We start from the raw sequence: 14,181 nt of genomic DNA on the forward strand, positions 1-14,181 counted from the left end.
CTGTCTTGAAAATAAAACAAACAAACAAAACAGTACGAGAGACACGGCACTCAGAATAGGGAGCAGAGAAGAGGAGACTCGAGAGACAAATGCTGGCAGATAATCCTGATAAACACTGTCCTGGAGAGTCTTAGCCAGCACATGACACTTTTTGATTCCAATCTATCAGACTCTGCCTTATATTGAGAGACAACAGAAACAACAACCGTTCCCAAGCACTTGCACTGCTTGGTCAGCCTGAGTCAGTTGTAAGATGGACAGAATAGGCAACACTAAATAAGTATGAAGCAACTAAGCATTTAATTCATACATTCCCCTCATTTGAATACTAACCAAGCTCCTGTTGCCCCCACTGTAATCCAGTACTTGGAGTTCTGGTAACCACTTCAAGACCATGCGATTCAGAGTTAAACGACCTTCAGCCTAGACAATGAGTCTCTGGAGCTTCCAGCCCAGAGTCCAGATCATGGTCCAGGAAGCAAGCAAAGCCACGCTAAGTGCGCCTACACATCTCCCGAACTTAGTCCACATCAGCACCATTTCCAAGCGCCTCTGACTGCTCTGTCTCCATTGGTTCCTTGAACTCCTTTTTCCCTTCATGAAGCACATGTTAAAAGTAAAGACGGCAGACTGTTAATATTATAGCTTTCTTTTTTACTGTCTGTAAACATATTACTGAATCATCATGCATTTTGTCAATAATTAGCAATAAACATAACCACTTTTCAAACAGAAGACTGCATTATGCTTCCAACTATTGTTAGTCTGAAAAGAACGATATTTTTAAACATTTGCTACTAATGGCTTCTAATAGACTAAGAGTCAGGGAAAGTCTACCTCATTAGCTTTGTGAAAGAGAGCTCACATTGTACCGCACTGAAGGCCGCGTGCTGAGCCGTCCTGACATACAGTACCTGAATGTGAACCCCTCTGAAAACAGAGCAGGCAATGTTCAGCTTGGAAATATGTTTTACAAGGTTAATCTATAATTGTTAGATGGAAACTCAAGCTCATTTCTCAAATCTGTCTATAAAATCCAACCTCATAGTAACAAATCAAGCTCTGTTAGCATCTGATTATGATGCACAAATGAAACCGTGGACTAGAACACTAAGTTCCAAGGGCCTATGCAGGTGTCCAGGCCAGGGTACACAAGAAAGACGTTATTGAATCTGCGAGTTAAGAACTTGAGGAGAAAAAGGTTCAGAGAGGCATCCTAGGATTTTAATGAAAAGGAATTAGATACAGGCAGGTAGTGAGCCAGCGGATGGCTACAGGAAGAAGCATTAAGCCTGAGAGACTGCAGAGCACTCCTTAGAGGAGGATGTAAGGCAGAGCAGGTGAGGAAGATCGGGGGCAAGGGAGGAAGCTGACCTCCCACTGGTTCGAGCACCCCAAGAACGGTACTACAAACGGATCCCTTCACCCTTCAAGTGGGCCAGGAGAGAACTAGTAATTTCATAGTATCTGAGTTCATAACAAACTTCTAGGCTTCAAACATATACTATTGTCTTAGTTAGGGCTTTACTGCTGTGAACATAATTGGGGCTGTCTTACAGGTTCAGAGGTTCAATCCATTATCATCAAGGCAGGGATATGGCACCATCCAGGCAGGCACAGTGCAGGAGGAGCTGGGAGTTCGACATCTTCATCTGAAGGCTGTTAGTGGAAGACTGGCTTCCAGGCAGCTAGGACCAGGGTATTAAAGCCCACACCCACAGTGACACACCTACTCTGACAAGGCTACACCTCCTGATAGTTCCCCATTACCCAAGCATATACAAACCATCACAACTATTCTAAAGAATTTAAAGACTGAGGTCCCCAAGACTCTCAGGGTGGCCTCAAACTAGCCTTCCTCCTGCCCCAACCTTCTGAGTGGATAGTAGTACGTCATCGGGCTTAGAAAGTCTTTGTTTCCCCTGTAAAAGTGTGTTCTCCATATTTCTAACAAGTTACACACGATGTGTACTTACTGCAGCCATGGAGCCAAACTGACTTCTAAAACATTCACATTTATACTTATAGACTGGGCTGCTCTCACCCTGTGGTCCCGCCCCTTAGTGAGAAACAACTGGCACTTGATGGCTGTAGAGGGAGGGAGGCTCATTTTCTCTTGAATGAAGATGGTCCCTTGTAAGGTTCCTGTGAGCAAACAGCTTGCTTTATAACCACGTACAAATAGGCAGTTCTAAAAGGACTCAGTGGATTATTTAAAAACAGAGAGAAAAACCAAAAGGAGACATGACATCAAGAGAGGGGCATGATGGGAGGGGGTAGGAAGTCGTTGGAGGAACAACAGGAAGGGGTTATATCATAGTTCATTGAACACTTGTATGAAATTATCAAGATAAAGAAAAGTATAATTAAAAGAATGCAAGAGGAAATGTGTATTTTCATTGTACAATGTTTTATTACTATGCAATGCTAATAATAATATTATGATTTTACTAGAAATATTTAAGAATTACTTCTTAAGGAATAAAACTAATACTTTGAGATATGCCATATTCCCCCAAGAATATATGTATTTTTAGTAGTACAAGCTTAGCTGAGAAGCACAGCATTACAAACATAAATCACTCCAGTAGTTCCCATGTATTCTTACCTCCATAGTGGGTGGAGTCTTCCTTGTTCTTCTAATCCATGCTAGAACAAAAAACAGCATTTAAATGTCCGCTTTCCATAACTCACCCAATTTATGTACTTATTTATTTAGGAGTGGGGTGCCTAGCAGCATGTGTGGAGATAGGAGGATAACTCGCCAATATCAGTTCTCACCTTCCATTTTGTGGTTTTGGGGGATGGAGCTCAGGTCGTCAAGTTCAGTGGCAAGAGCTATTACCTGGCCATACATGAACATTGTATTCACTCCTGGCTGGAAGTTATTTTTGACCATCTAGGATGTACTGTCTTAAGTGCTAGAGCTTTGGCAAGGAGGCGAGCAGATGACGTCCTCATCCAGTGCAGACACGCATTAGTGAGGGACAGGGCAGTGTCAGGCAGTGACCCAGGCAGTGAGAAGCATACTAGGCTATCAGGAGGTCAGTGTCATGTCTTCATCTGCATTCAACTTAGTCTGTTTATGGCGCAAAGGACAAAACACAGTAAAGTTGGAGGCAATATTGTCCTGAAGACCTGAATTTGTAATTGCCTAATTTATCAAAGACTTAGAGAAGTTTTATCATAGTTTCCTTCACATGTGCTGCGGTAAGCAGCTGCCTCCTCTGGCTGGAGAGTTCCATCAGTCTGCACTTTCCTGGTGTCGCTCACTTGCTCGCTCTCTCGGGAGGCGGAGGCGAGCTACTGAGACAGAGCACAGACACTGGGCAAGGGCCTATTTGGCCGTCCTTGTGGCAAAGGGGAGGGTGGAGCAGTCGCCTCCAGAAAAGCTACTAAGCACGGTCTAGAGTTAGACTTTCAACTCCATCACTTCCTTCCTAGGTTTCCCAGGACACTTAGTGAATTTTCTAAGCATCAGATTTTTCTTCTAAAATGAAACTATAATGGTATCTACAGTGAATGGTTGTTACAAAAGCTATAATGATATTTATTATTTACATATATATTCAGCTCATTGTTTAGCATATAAACATATTTGTTTTTATTCAACACAGCTAAGTTTTTTCTATTTTGTTTGTTTGAGACAGGGTCTCACTATATAGCTTTGGCTGGCATGCAACTGGCCAGGTAGACCAAGCTAGCCTTGAACTCATAGAGATCCTCCTGCCTCTGCGTCACAATATAAGATTAAAGATGTGCCACCACACCCAGTCTTGTGAACTTTTTTATAAATGATTTTTAAAGGCAAAGATCCAGTAACTCCTGCTTGGCCTATGTGGTTCTTCAGGAGATTCCAAAATAAAACAAAACAAAACAACCCCCTTCCCCCAACCCCTCCAAAAAAAAAAACAAACCAAAAACCAACAACAACAAAAAAACCTCACTGTGGGTATGAAATCTTTAGAAAGTAAGAAAACCCACTGTTTTCTGATTTTAGTTAATTCAGTCTTCCCTATGAAACTGTGAAGTTTTCTTTTATAGGGAAATTAAATAATTTTCTAGGTTTGAAGATTAGGTAGTAATGGTGGAATTGAATCAGATCAGTTCCTGTCTCTGGCTGTAAAACTAACTATGCCTTCCTAAGCAGTTTGTCAAACCTTAGCAGCAAAGGGCGCCAAGCGAGGAAGAGGTTAGCTGCAAGCCTAACCCTGTCAGGAAGGACAAAGCATCGACCCCACTCTATACACTGAGGAGCCAAGGCTCAGACAGACTGAGCAGCCTGCTTATGGCTATATAATTAGTGAGGAGCAGGCTGGAATCAAACATGCTGAACTGGCTGGGAAGGCGGTCAGTTGAGCAGACACCTCTCTTCAAACCAGCTTTACCAAATTGCCATTTTTTCCCCATACAAATAGTAGCATCTGACCTAGCTTTCTGCACGGTCTCCTTCTGTACGGTTTGTGGGTGTGGAAAATGGACCGCTCAGCTCGCTGGGATTACTGCCCCCTCGTGTTCTCCTGCACTGACCCCACGTGTGCATCTCCAATACACTCCATGCTCAGCAACCTCTACTGTTTTAAACCTCCCTACTTACTTCTTATTTTGTTCTGTGCTCTCTATTTTACTTTAGGCTTTTTTTCAGCCCATTTTAACCAAAAATTTGCCCAGATTTTATAAGACTAAGGTCGTCAGGGTCAGGGTGCATCAAGGAGAGATTCCTCCATCACTTAAATGCCCTGAGGAGCAGGTACTCACTACCTGCTGAACACGCGAGTCCAACATAGACCTATATTCATTATAATAGTGCTTGCCCACTAGGAAAATTAACTTAGCAATGAAATCTAACTAGCAATTTAACTTAGCAATTAAATCAAAACTTCTTGTATGCAGTCATAGAAAAGAAGTGATTTACAACATTTTCAGCTGCTTCTTAATGGACAAATAAGTAATTCACATTTGTCAATTTTTTTCCAGGAAAGGGGTTTGATTTAAAAATGTTCAGTGGGGCTAGAGAGATGGCTCAATGGTTAAGGGCACTAAGCGTTCTTTCAGAGGACTTGGGTTCAAATCCCAGTACCCACATGGTGGCTCACAACTGTCTGTAACTCCATGATCTAACATTCTCATATACATGGAAGTAATGCATAGGAAATAAAAGTAAATACAATTTAAAAACATTCAGTATACATCCTACTCTTTGAAAAAGTTTCAAATAACTCTTCAGCTTTAAATTACATTAGAAAGTTAGTTCAGAACAATCAACTCCTAGGTCAGTGCTCAGCAAATCTGAAACTTGAGCTAAATTCAGTCTCTACATCTTTGCATGGCTTTTTAAAAAAATGTCAAAAGATGCATATTTCATGACATATGAAAATTATAAGTAACTCAACTTTTCAGTGTCTATAAATAAACTTTTATTGAAAGACAGCTATACTGATTTGTATCTGTGACTACAGCAGCAGAATTGAGCAACTGTAATAGCCCAAATGACCCACAAAGCCCAAAATACCATCTGGTCCTTTAAAGGAAATGTGTGCCAACCCCTAGGGCTGTCATTTAGTACAGTCTGCTCAGCAACAAGTATACATCAGATGCAAACCGCTACGATAGCGCCTAGACAAACATCATGATTAGCTTGTATGTATTTTACTAATGGTCACTGTATATTCTAGAATCTATAAATACATACCAGTGGGCATGAAGCTGGGATAAGACTTACATCGGCATAGTGCACATTATCATCATGAGAAAACACCACAAAATAACTTGCTTTACTGGGAAACCCACAACTCAGCATTTTTCAAATCCCTTCCAAGACTGGAAAAAGATGTTTTAATGAATCCAAAGCATTTTAAAAACAATTCTCCTGTCTCGAAGATTGAACCCAAGGGCCTTACGTGTGCCAGGCAAGCACTCTGCCACCAAGCTGCACCCCCCACTCCTCATTTTAAAAGGCTCTAATAGAGATGAAGATATTAGGAGAAATTATGCTTGTTTTATATCTTTAAATGTTAGTTTAAAAAAACTCAAAAGAACATTTTATGATATGAAAATTATATAGAATTAAAATTTTCCATGTCTTCAAGTCATATTGTATTGAAACATCTGTTTTCTAATGTTTTATTAAGTTTATAATATTCATTTATAAGTTTAAGAATGTCAGAGAGCCCAGATGCTGAGTGTTGAGTGCCACCTAGCCGCTGTCATAGTACATAATTCTCTAAGGCAGGACAGAGGGCATCCCTAGGCTTCGTCTAACTGACCATTGAACAATCTTTGCTTTAAATTGATATATAATCGCACTGTTGCAATAGGCCTATATGTTTATGATTCTTCAATAAGCAGATACTGGAACATCTTGAGATGATGGTGGATGCTACTACTATTTGTTACGTATCCAGGAAACACCATTCTGGGCATGCTCTGTGTGACCACTCATTTTAGAGACCCACTTCCTCAGCTACAAGTCACATAGACATGTCCCAGTGAGAGCTAGCAAAAGACAGAGAATGACACAAGCAGTACAATCTAAATAGAACCTTTACCCAAGTATGAATCACAAACTGATCCTCCTATTGGTAGAATGTCCGTGAGGTGAATTCTGCACTGTCTTCTTTATACTGCCACCATGGTTTAAAGAGAGCTCAGCACAAGGGCTGGACAGTTAAAGCCTTGCAGTCTAGCAGTCTTTCCTCAGTGCACAAGTGCATTCTCACCACTATGCACGAGCCTTCATATTCCTATTGGCACAGACAGAGTACACTGAGTATAAAGGTGAGCATGAAAATCAAGCCTCCGATTAATCGTGTAGAGAGACAAAAGAAGCAGGCAGAAGAATACTTCATGAGGCACATTTTCTTCATGTCTCTACAGGTACCAGGATCCTTCTAGAAACACTGCCAACCATATACGGTACATCAGATATCCTACCAACAGGTGAGCAGGTCAATAAAATCGAAAGTATAAAGATGTTAACAACTGCATCCAAAATATATTAATTTGGAAAGAGCTGTTTACTTCACTTAAGGAAGCGACTATGATAAAGCCTCATAATTAATAAAAAATAAAAGAAGAAAAAAGATCTTCATCAGTTCTGAGTGTTGGCACTTCATTAAAAAAATAAATAAAATAAAGATACATTTTTTTCCAAGTATGAGAAAGTCTTCAAAAGACATATTGTGAAAAGAGTTGTTTTCTGGTAACTGAATTTTAAGTATAGCTTACAGATACACAAGAATTATCTGGTGACCTTTAGGATTCAGGGTGGCTTCTCAAATATGCAGCAAAAACTTAAGCTGAGTCCTAAAACTGCAAGGAACTGAGCGCTGCCAATAATCACCCAGGTGGGGAGGCGGAACACTGCCTGGCTGGCACCCTGATCACAGTATCTCAGGATCCTCATTAGAGAAGCCGGCTGAGCTGAGCCTGGGGTAAGAAACACATGCTGTTTGGAGTAGCTAGAGTTTGGTGTACTTACACAGAGCAATGGAAACAGCACATCATCAGCTCATTCTTGTACTACTGGGCACAGAAATAGGACTTTCTGTTTTAAGTCACTATGACGTAAGTAACTGAAGCTTCTACAGAGAATTTGGGACAAGTATTTAGGTGGGTAGACACATGTCTTTATTATGTCTCTGGGCAAATACCTAGCAGAATTTCTAAGCTGTAGGGTAGCTGGACGTTCATATTTATAAAGACAAACTATTTCCCAAAGCCGTTGTACTAGTTTATATCCCAGCCAGCGATTCACGAAAGGTTGAGAGATTTACAACAGTGAAATATCAGTTCCATTTTTTTTGTCCGTTCTTAAATTCTAACGTATCTCAGCAGTAAATTGTCCTGATAAAAAAGACAGGTTTATATCTTTTAATCTCCCAGCCTTATTCTTATTCAAAAGGTTTTAGGAATTCTTGGTTTATTGCATGTTGATATAAATCAACTCAGAATCAGCATGCCAAGCTTTTTTTGAAAAGCTAGGTACCAAGGGTGTGTGTATGAAGGGTGTGTGTACCTGCAGCTAGACACTTGTTGACGTCACACATGGTGTTATCCTCTATCCCTTTCCTCATTAAAAAAAAAAAATGTGCATGCATGTGTTTGTGCATGCATGTGTTTGTGCATGCATGTGTTGGTGTTGGGAGGTGCATGTGTATGTGGAGGTCAGAAAACTGTTTGCATGCGTTGGTTGTTTCTGTACCACATGGCTCCAGGGGACTGCACTCAAGTTTCACACTTAGTGGCAAGTGCCTGGTATCCACTGAACCAGCGTCCTGGCCCTTCTCTCCTTTGATTGGTCAGACTGATCAGTGAGCACTGCAAATCCACGGTCTCTGCTTTCCAGCCCCAGGTTACAGCAATGCACTATCACATTGGGCTTTTTACCTGGGTGCTGGGACTCAAGCTCAGGTCTTCATGCTTACACAGCAAGCACTCACCTACTGAGACATCTACCAGACCCTGACTTTCCAATGCTAAAACTATTCATCATATTAGAATAACTCTATATAGTTATTGTCATCTAAAGTGTGTGTGTGTAGTGTTTTGGGGATTAGATGAAGAGTCTTGCACATGCCAGGCAAGTGACCTACCACTGAGCTGTACCCCCCAGCCCCTCTTCTATTTTTATTTGGCACATGTCTCATTAAGAGGTCTAGCCTGTCTAGGGTGGCAGTCTTCCTGACCAGACTCCCAGGTGGCTGAGATCCAGGTGTGCACCACCACATCTGGCTCACTTTTGATAGACTGCAGGCTTAGCTTGCTGACACCGTGTGAGTGATTTCTGTGTCTGTGCTGATGTGGGAGGTGGGCTAAATAAAACATTATAGAGCATAATAAAATATAATTTAGTACAGCATATTGAGTGAAAGAGCTGGGGCTCAGCTTGGCAGTGCTGCCCTGGCCTTGCATGCCCAAGGCCCTGGGTTCAACCCTGGACCAGCAACTAAAAACCAAAAGTCACAGACTCTGAGGTCAGATGATCCGAGTTCAAATCTTGTAGCAGCTGTTAGCTTTGGGGAGGTTTTAAGCACCGTGACTTAGCAGGAGAAACCAGGAGTTCACGTAAGCTCTCACTGTCTCATCCACCGACATCGGCTTTGCCAAGATTCCTACTGATGGAATTCCCACTGTCTTCCACCCGTGGACCAGCGCCTGTGCACCTTCTCAGGGGCTTTCAACTGATAAGAGCTTTCTTAGAGACTAGGTCTTCCCCATCAGTACTGATGGATTCTCTCATTTCTCCTTGTCTCCAAGACAGCCAACATAAAATCCTTCCCGCCTCTCGAGGTCTCATCACTTTCCTTACAAACTCCTTAAAACACTATCTCTGCTTATCAAACTCTCTTTTCTCTCAGGCTCATCAGTCCACTGAATGTTTTTGGGGGGTGGGGAATCTCTGTCTAATCTTAAGGTAAACGGTCAATCTTCAGGTCTCATGTGACACCTGCTGATCACGACCTCCTTACTGATGATGACTGCCTTTTGGATATGAAATTGTAAATTTTTCTCCTAATTTTCTTGTCACCCTGCTCGTCTCCATGGTTCTAAACTCGAGGGGCACAGGCTTCAGCCTTTCACCTTCTTATTTCCTGTGTGGCTTCATCTGGCCTCACAGGCTTAGGCAGCGTCTGTTTGGTGTAATCTACATTTTTATTTCTAACCACGCATTCTCCCTGACTTGACTCACAATTTACCATTTCTAACTGGATGTTAAATGGGCACCTCAAGCTTACCGTTTTCTAAACTGCTTTTACTTTCCTCCTAACCCATGGTTCCCTGCAGCTGTTAACAGACACCTCATTTTCTCTGGGGGAGACCAGGCCCAGGCGTCATAACCTCTCTTCTCACAGTCTGTGTCCAATGTGTCAGCAACCCCATTAGTTCTACTTTTAAACTATTTCAGAATGCATCTACTTCATTCCATTCCTACGGCTAATCTGGTCTATGTCATACTTATTCTTTGCCTTGGGTATCAGAAAACACGCTGTCTCCTGTCTTGATGACATTGTCCAATTCTGCAGCCCGAATAATCCTTTTAACTCACTCAGCATGTGGGTACCCCTCAAAGTTCTCAGTGGCTTTCAGTCTCCCTGGAAGTGAAGGCAGGAAGACTTCCTACAACAACAGCTCACAACGCTGCCCACCACATCAGGCAACCCTAAGGGCTCGAAACTCATCTCCCAGGGCTTTCTGGACGCTCCATTCCAGCTTCCATGATAATCCTTAGTCACCAGAGCAAGGCTTTGCTTCAGGGTCTCTGTGCTTGCTTTAGCAATGCCCCTCTCTGGCTATGGGGAGGGTCAGATCTTTGATCAAGAGAGAGAGAGAGAGAGAGAGAGCGAGTTACCTACCTTCTAAGAAAGAATGCTAACTAAAACTGTAAAACCTTTCAAGTATCTCTTTGTCCCTTGCCTGCTTCATTTCCTATGGTTATTGGCATATTATGTAGTTTAATGCCTGATTTATCTTTCTCCCACTCCAGAATGTATGTTCTAGGAAGTAAACAGTTTCATAGATAAAAGAATGAAAGCCACACTTAATCTTATTATATGATAGCAGGCAACTGGTAGGCATGAGTACTTTAATATGATCAATTAAAGATGCCAACTTTTATTCACCAGGATTAAAAACAGGTGCATTTGGTGCTGAAATCAGCTACCCCGACAGCTTCCTGTTCCCCGCACGTAGTGTGGTATATGTTTGTTAATATTTTCATGGCAAAGCGTGTGTATCTTCCATATTTAATTGATGTGTGCCACTGTAAAAGTGTTTGTGTTTCGGCACTTGGCTGATGCATGTCTTTAGAGACTATGCCCATGGGGATAGCGTGCTGAATTACCAGATCAGGACAGAGGCATAAGAAGCATTAAAACTTCATTCTCATTCTCTGAAAGCCGCAGAGGCTGAAAAATGAGCCATTACCTATTTGTTTATTTATAACTTAATTTATTTCGCTAAACATTTTAATTCTATACTATTATTGGGAAAATGACAAAATAGGCTCCTAAGAAGGCACAAGCACTAGTGGCGATTTGCAAATGTGGACAGTCTGGGAAAATGAAGCTCGACTGCTCCTTCTACAGTCGCCAACTTCAAGACTGCATTTCAGAAGAAAACAGGCTCTGCTCTCTGCCCTCATGTTGGCTCTTTCTTTCATGGTCATAGCATCCCCGCGGCCAGTGAGCAGACATGGATACGATGGTACGGCTGAAACGGTATTTACAGGCCCATGCTGCCAACAGTGGACCATCATGCCTGTGGCTACCACACAGAAGCTATTATGTTCTGACCACAAAGAAGCAAGGGCTCTGTATGTATGCAACTGCACCATCACAGCAACTGATCTACACTTACTGGACCCTGGAAACTCTGCAGATTAAACATGTGTCTGTCTAGACTGTCCGGCTCATTGTCATTACGATCACACGTGATGGTGACTGTAGAGAAAGTGCCTACCACAGGTGATACTTGGCTAGTGCTGAGCAAAGTAGAAGACAGATGCTGGCTATGTCAGTTGAGTCTTTCATTTTTGGTGTCTAAGTGACTGTGTGTGCCGTGTGCATGCACCAGCTTCTGTGTACTTATCACCAGAGGAGGATGCTGGGGACTCTATCACTCAATTGCTTTATTCTCCTGAGATAGACAGAGTCTCTCACTGAATGTGGGACTCGCTACTCGGCAGCAAACTCCAGCAACCGTCTTGTCTCCACTGCAGTCAGCACTGGAGTTACAGGGGCACAAGCTGCGACACTTTGCTTTCCACTGTGGCATCTCAGCCTCTGACGCTTGTGTATGCAAGCACTCTAAATATTCAGCCATGTCTCTAGCCCTTGGTTAGGGTTCTTCTCATTGTAAGTAGCAGAGGCTAACTCAAGCTAGACTCCATGCTTTCAGTAAATTATTTACTGAGCACTTCCTAGGTGCCAGGCATCATGCTGGAAACTGGTAAGCTTAGGAGGTCCTACCAAGAACTTAGAAAGAAGCTCTGCTGGGAACCAGAAAGTTGCAAGCCTGGGGAATACTGGGTCTCTCTCCGTACTTCTCATAGGAGGCTGCTTCCAGTTTTCTTCTTGGTAGATCGTCCTTTTGGGAGTGAGAAGCTCGGATTCTAAAATGAAGATGTCTACTTAGAAGCTATCAAGTCTATATATTAATGTTCCAGAATCAAGGAGAGACAACCTGTTGTACTTTGACTACCTGATCTTTAATATGAAAAATACTGTTTTTGAGGCAGGGCCTCATGCCAGACTAGCATGAAATCCACTGTGTGTTCCAATTCTCCTATGTTAGCCACCCTTGTTTTAAGAAGGAAGTCAGTTAACATTGTCTTTGTAAGTCAGAGAAATACTCCAAAACAGCACCTGGGCTAAGTGTTCTCCTCTAGTTATAAGACAGAAAATGGAGACCTAAAATAAAATATTTCCCCAAGTTCAGGGACTAGTGAATCCTGGAAAAAGAAGTCCAGCCTGGAGGCTGTGCAGGGGCGGGTGTAGGGGTGGGTGTGGGTGCGGGTGGGAGGGCAGGGGCAGGGCAAGGCATGGGTGACTCCCTTGACTTTACAGGGTTAGGGTTAGGGTTAGGGTTAGCTTGATCTGCCTGTTTCACCCCAACCCAAGTCCTGCTGGAGCTTCACAACTTTTACAGATTTCAAAACAATGCAATGTTCCGGAAACAAAGCTGTAAAAATGTCTCCATGGAGGAGTAATTCTGTGCACTCTTGCTAAGTTCCCAGATCGCCTTAAGTGGCTTGCCTTTCCCAGCATCCTCCTGGAGGCAGACACTTACCTTCCCACTCGGTTGGGATGTCTCCTGCTTCATAGTCTACCTCTTTTCTGTTCGCTGCTTCTACAATCCTTTTCTCTCGAATAGTCTGCCCTGTAAAATCAAACGAACATTTGACATGAGCCTGCACTACTATAGCTATGATGGGCTAGTTTATTTTGATTATTGCATACCACATTATATGGCAAAATTATTAAATTTTTAGAAAAAATAATGAATTTTGCTTAGAGTTATATGGTGGGAAAGGTAGTTTTTAAACTACTGCAAATTTTATACTTTCTAGCATTGAAGCAAAATTAATTTTCTTAGAACAAATCTAGATTCTATTTAAAGAGAGTAACCAATTAATCCTGTAGGACACTAATAACTAATAAAAAATAATAATGAAATGTGTGACTCCTAAAACTCACAGCGTATATATTATCAGTGCCAACAGCTGCTGTGACTGCCCATATCCACAGCCCTTACTAGTAGGAGACCCAATTCCTTGCTGCCACTCTGTTCCCACAGCACACGGGGTTGGATTCTGTGCTCCTACCTCTCAGACTTGGATTCTGTCACCAATCTGGGTCACTACCTCAAGGGAATATAGGGACAAGGGACAAAAACTGGTGAGTCTCAGATAAGCCAGCTAGGTGAGACCCTGAGTTTAGAATTTTTGCTCTACAGTTTCCTTTCTTGAGCTGTGTCCACAGCTGAAGTGGGCTGGTGGCAGTGTAGATGTGGAAGTACAGAAAGGAAAGAGAAACATGGAGAAAAGCTCCAGACAAATCCCTTTTCTGGATCCCACAGCGGATCCAGAGTTGCGTGACCAAATTCAATAACGCTTTGAAAAGACCACACAGGGCATGACTGAGGAGGCCACGCTCAGCTGCGTCGCCACCACTACACACCCTCTGCTTGTCTGTTTATTTTGTTGGAGCTCCTGTATTTGGTGAGTCTGGCTGACCATGTCTTCTCAGAACTGGAATTACAGATGTGCGACCACAACTGGGGTTTCCCTCCAGTGCTGCAACCCACACTCAGGTCCTCAAGCTGTGTGGCAGGTGTGTCACCCCCTCAGCCACTGCAAAGGTCCCAAGATGCACACAAATCCAATGCTTACTATAAACTCTGCTTGCACATCACTTACTAAAACATTTTGAGGATCAGCATGTTATGTCTTCATGTAGTCATTATTTAATGCTAAGATAGAAGTATGTTCTTTTAGTAACAAAGCTAAATAAAGGGAAACCATCATCCAAAATACAAGTGGACCTCAGTAAGTCTAGCACAGGAGGAAGACAGAAGTCTGAATTCCCAGGAGCACCACTACTTGCTATAGGTTTAGCTGTACACAAAAGTTAGCCTTTCATTCCTGTTTTTCCCATCTATAAATTTCATGTAAAGTCCTCA

At 42.4% G+C, this 14,181-nt stretch overlaps 1 protein-coding gene across 4 annotated transcripts in view; it reads right to left on the reverse strand.

Moving 5' to 3' along the window:
* The window catches only part of Ndufaf2 (NADH:ubiquinone oxidoreductase complex assembly factor 2), a 106,064-nt gene that overhangs the window by 26,156 nt on the left and 65,727 nt on the right, over positions 1–14,181 (reverse strand). For 2 of the 4 annotated variants that reach the window (NM_001127346.1, NM_001360140.1), the window contains exons 2-3: positions 12,790–12,879; positions 2,609–2,649 (exon numbers count right to left, since the gene is read on the reverse strand). In NM_001127346.1, the coding sequence (NP_001120818.1) occupies positions 2,609–2,649; positions 12,790–12,879 (131 nt within the window). Of the gene's footprint in view, positions 1–2,091; positions 2,146–2,608; positions 2,650–12,789; positions 12,880–14,181 lie in introns of those variants that run through there. The other 2 variants (XM_030247442.1, XM_030247443.1) reach the window with 2 other exon arrangements.

Source organism: Mus musculus, chromosome 13 (genome assembly GCF_000001635.26).
Source record: "Mus musculus strain C57BL/6J chromosome 13, GRCm38.p6 C57BL/6J".
Taxonomy (NCBI): Eukaryota; Metazoa; Chordata; class Mammalia; order Rodentia; family Muridae; genus Mus; species Mus musculus.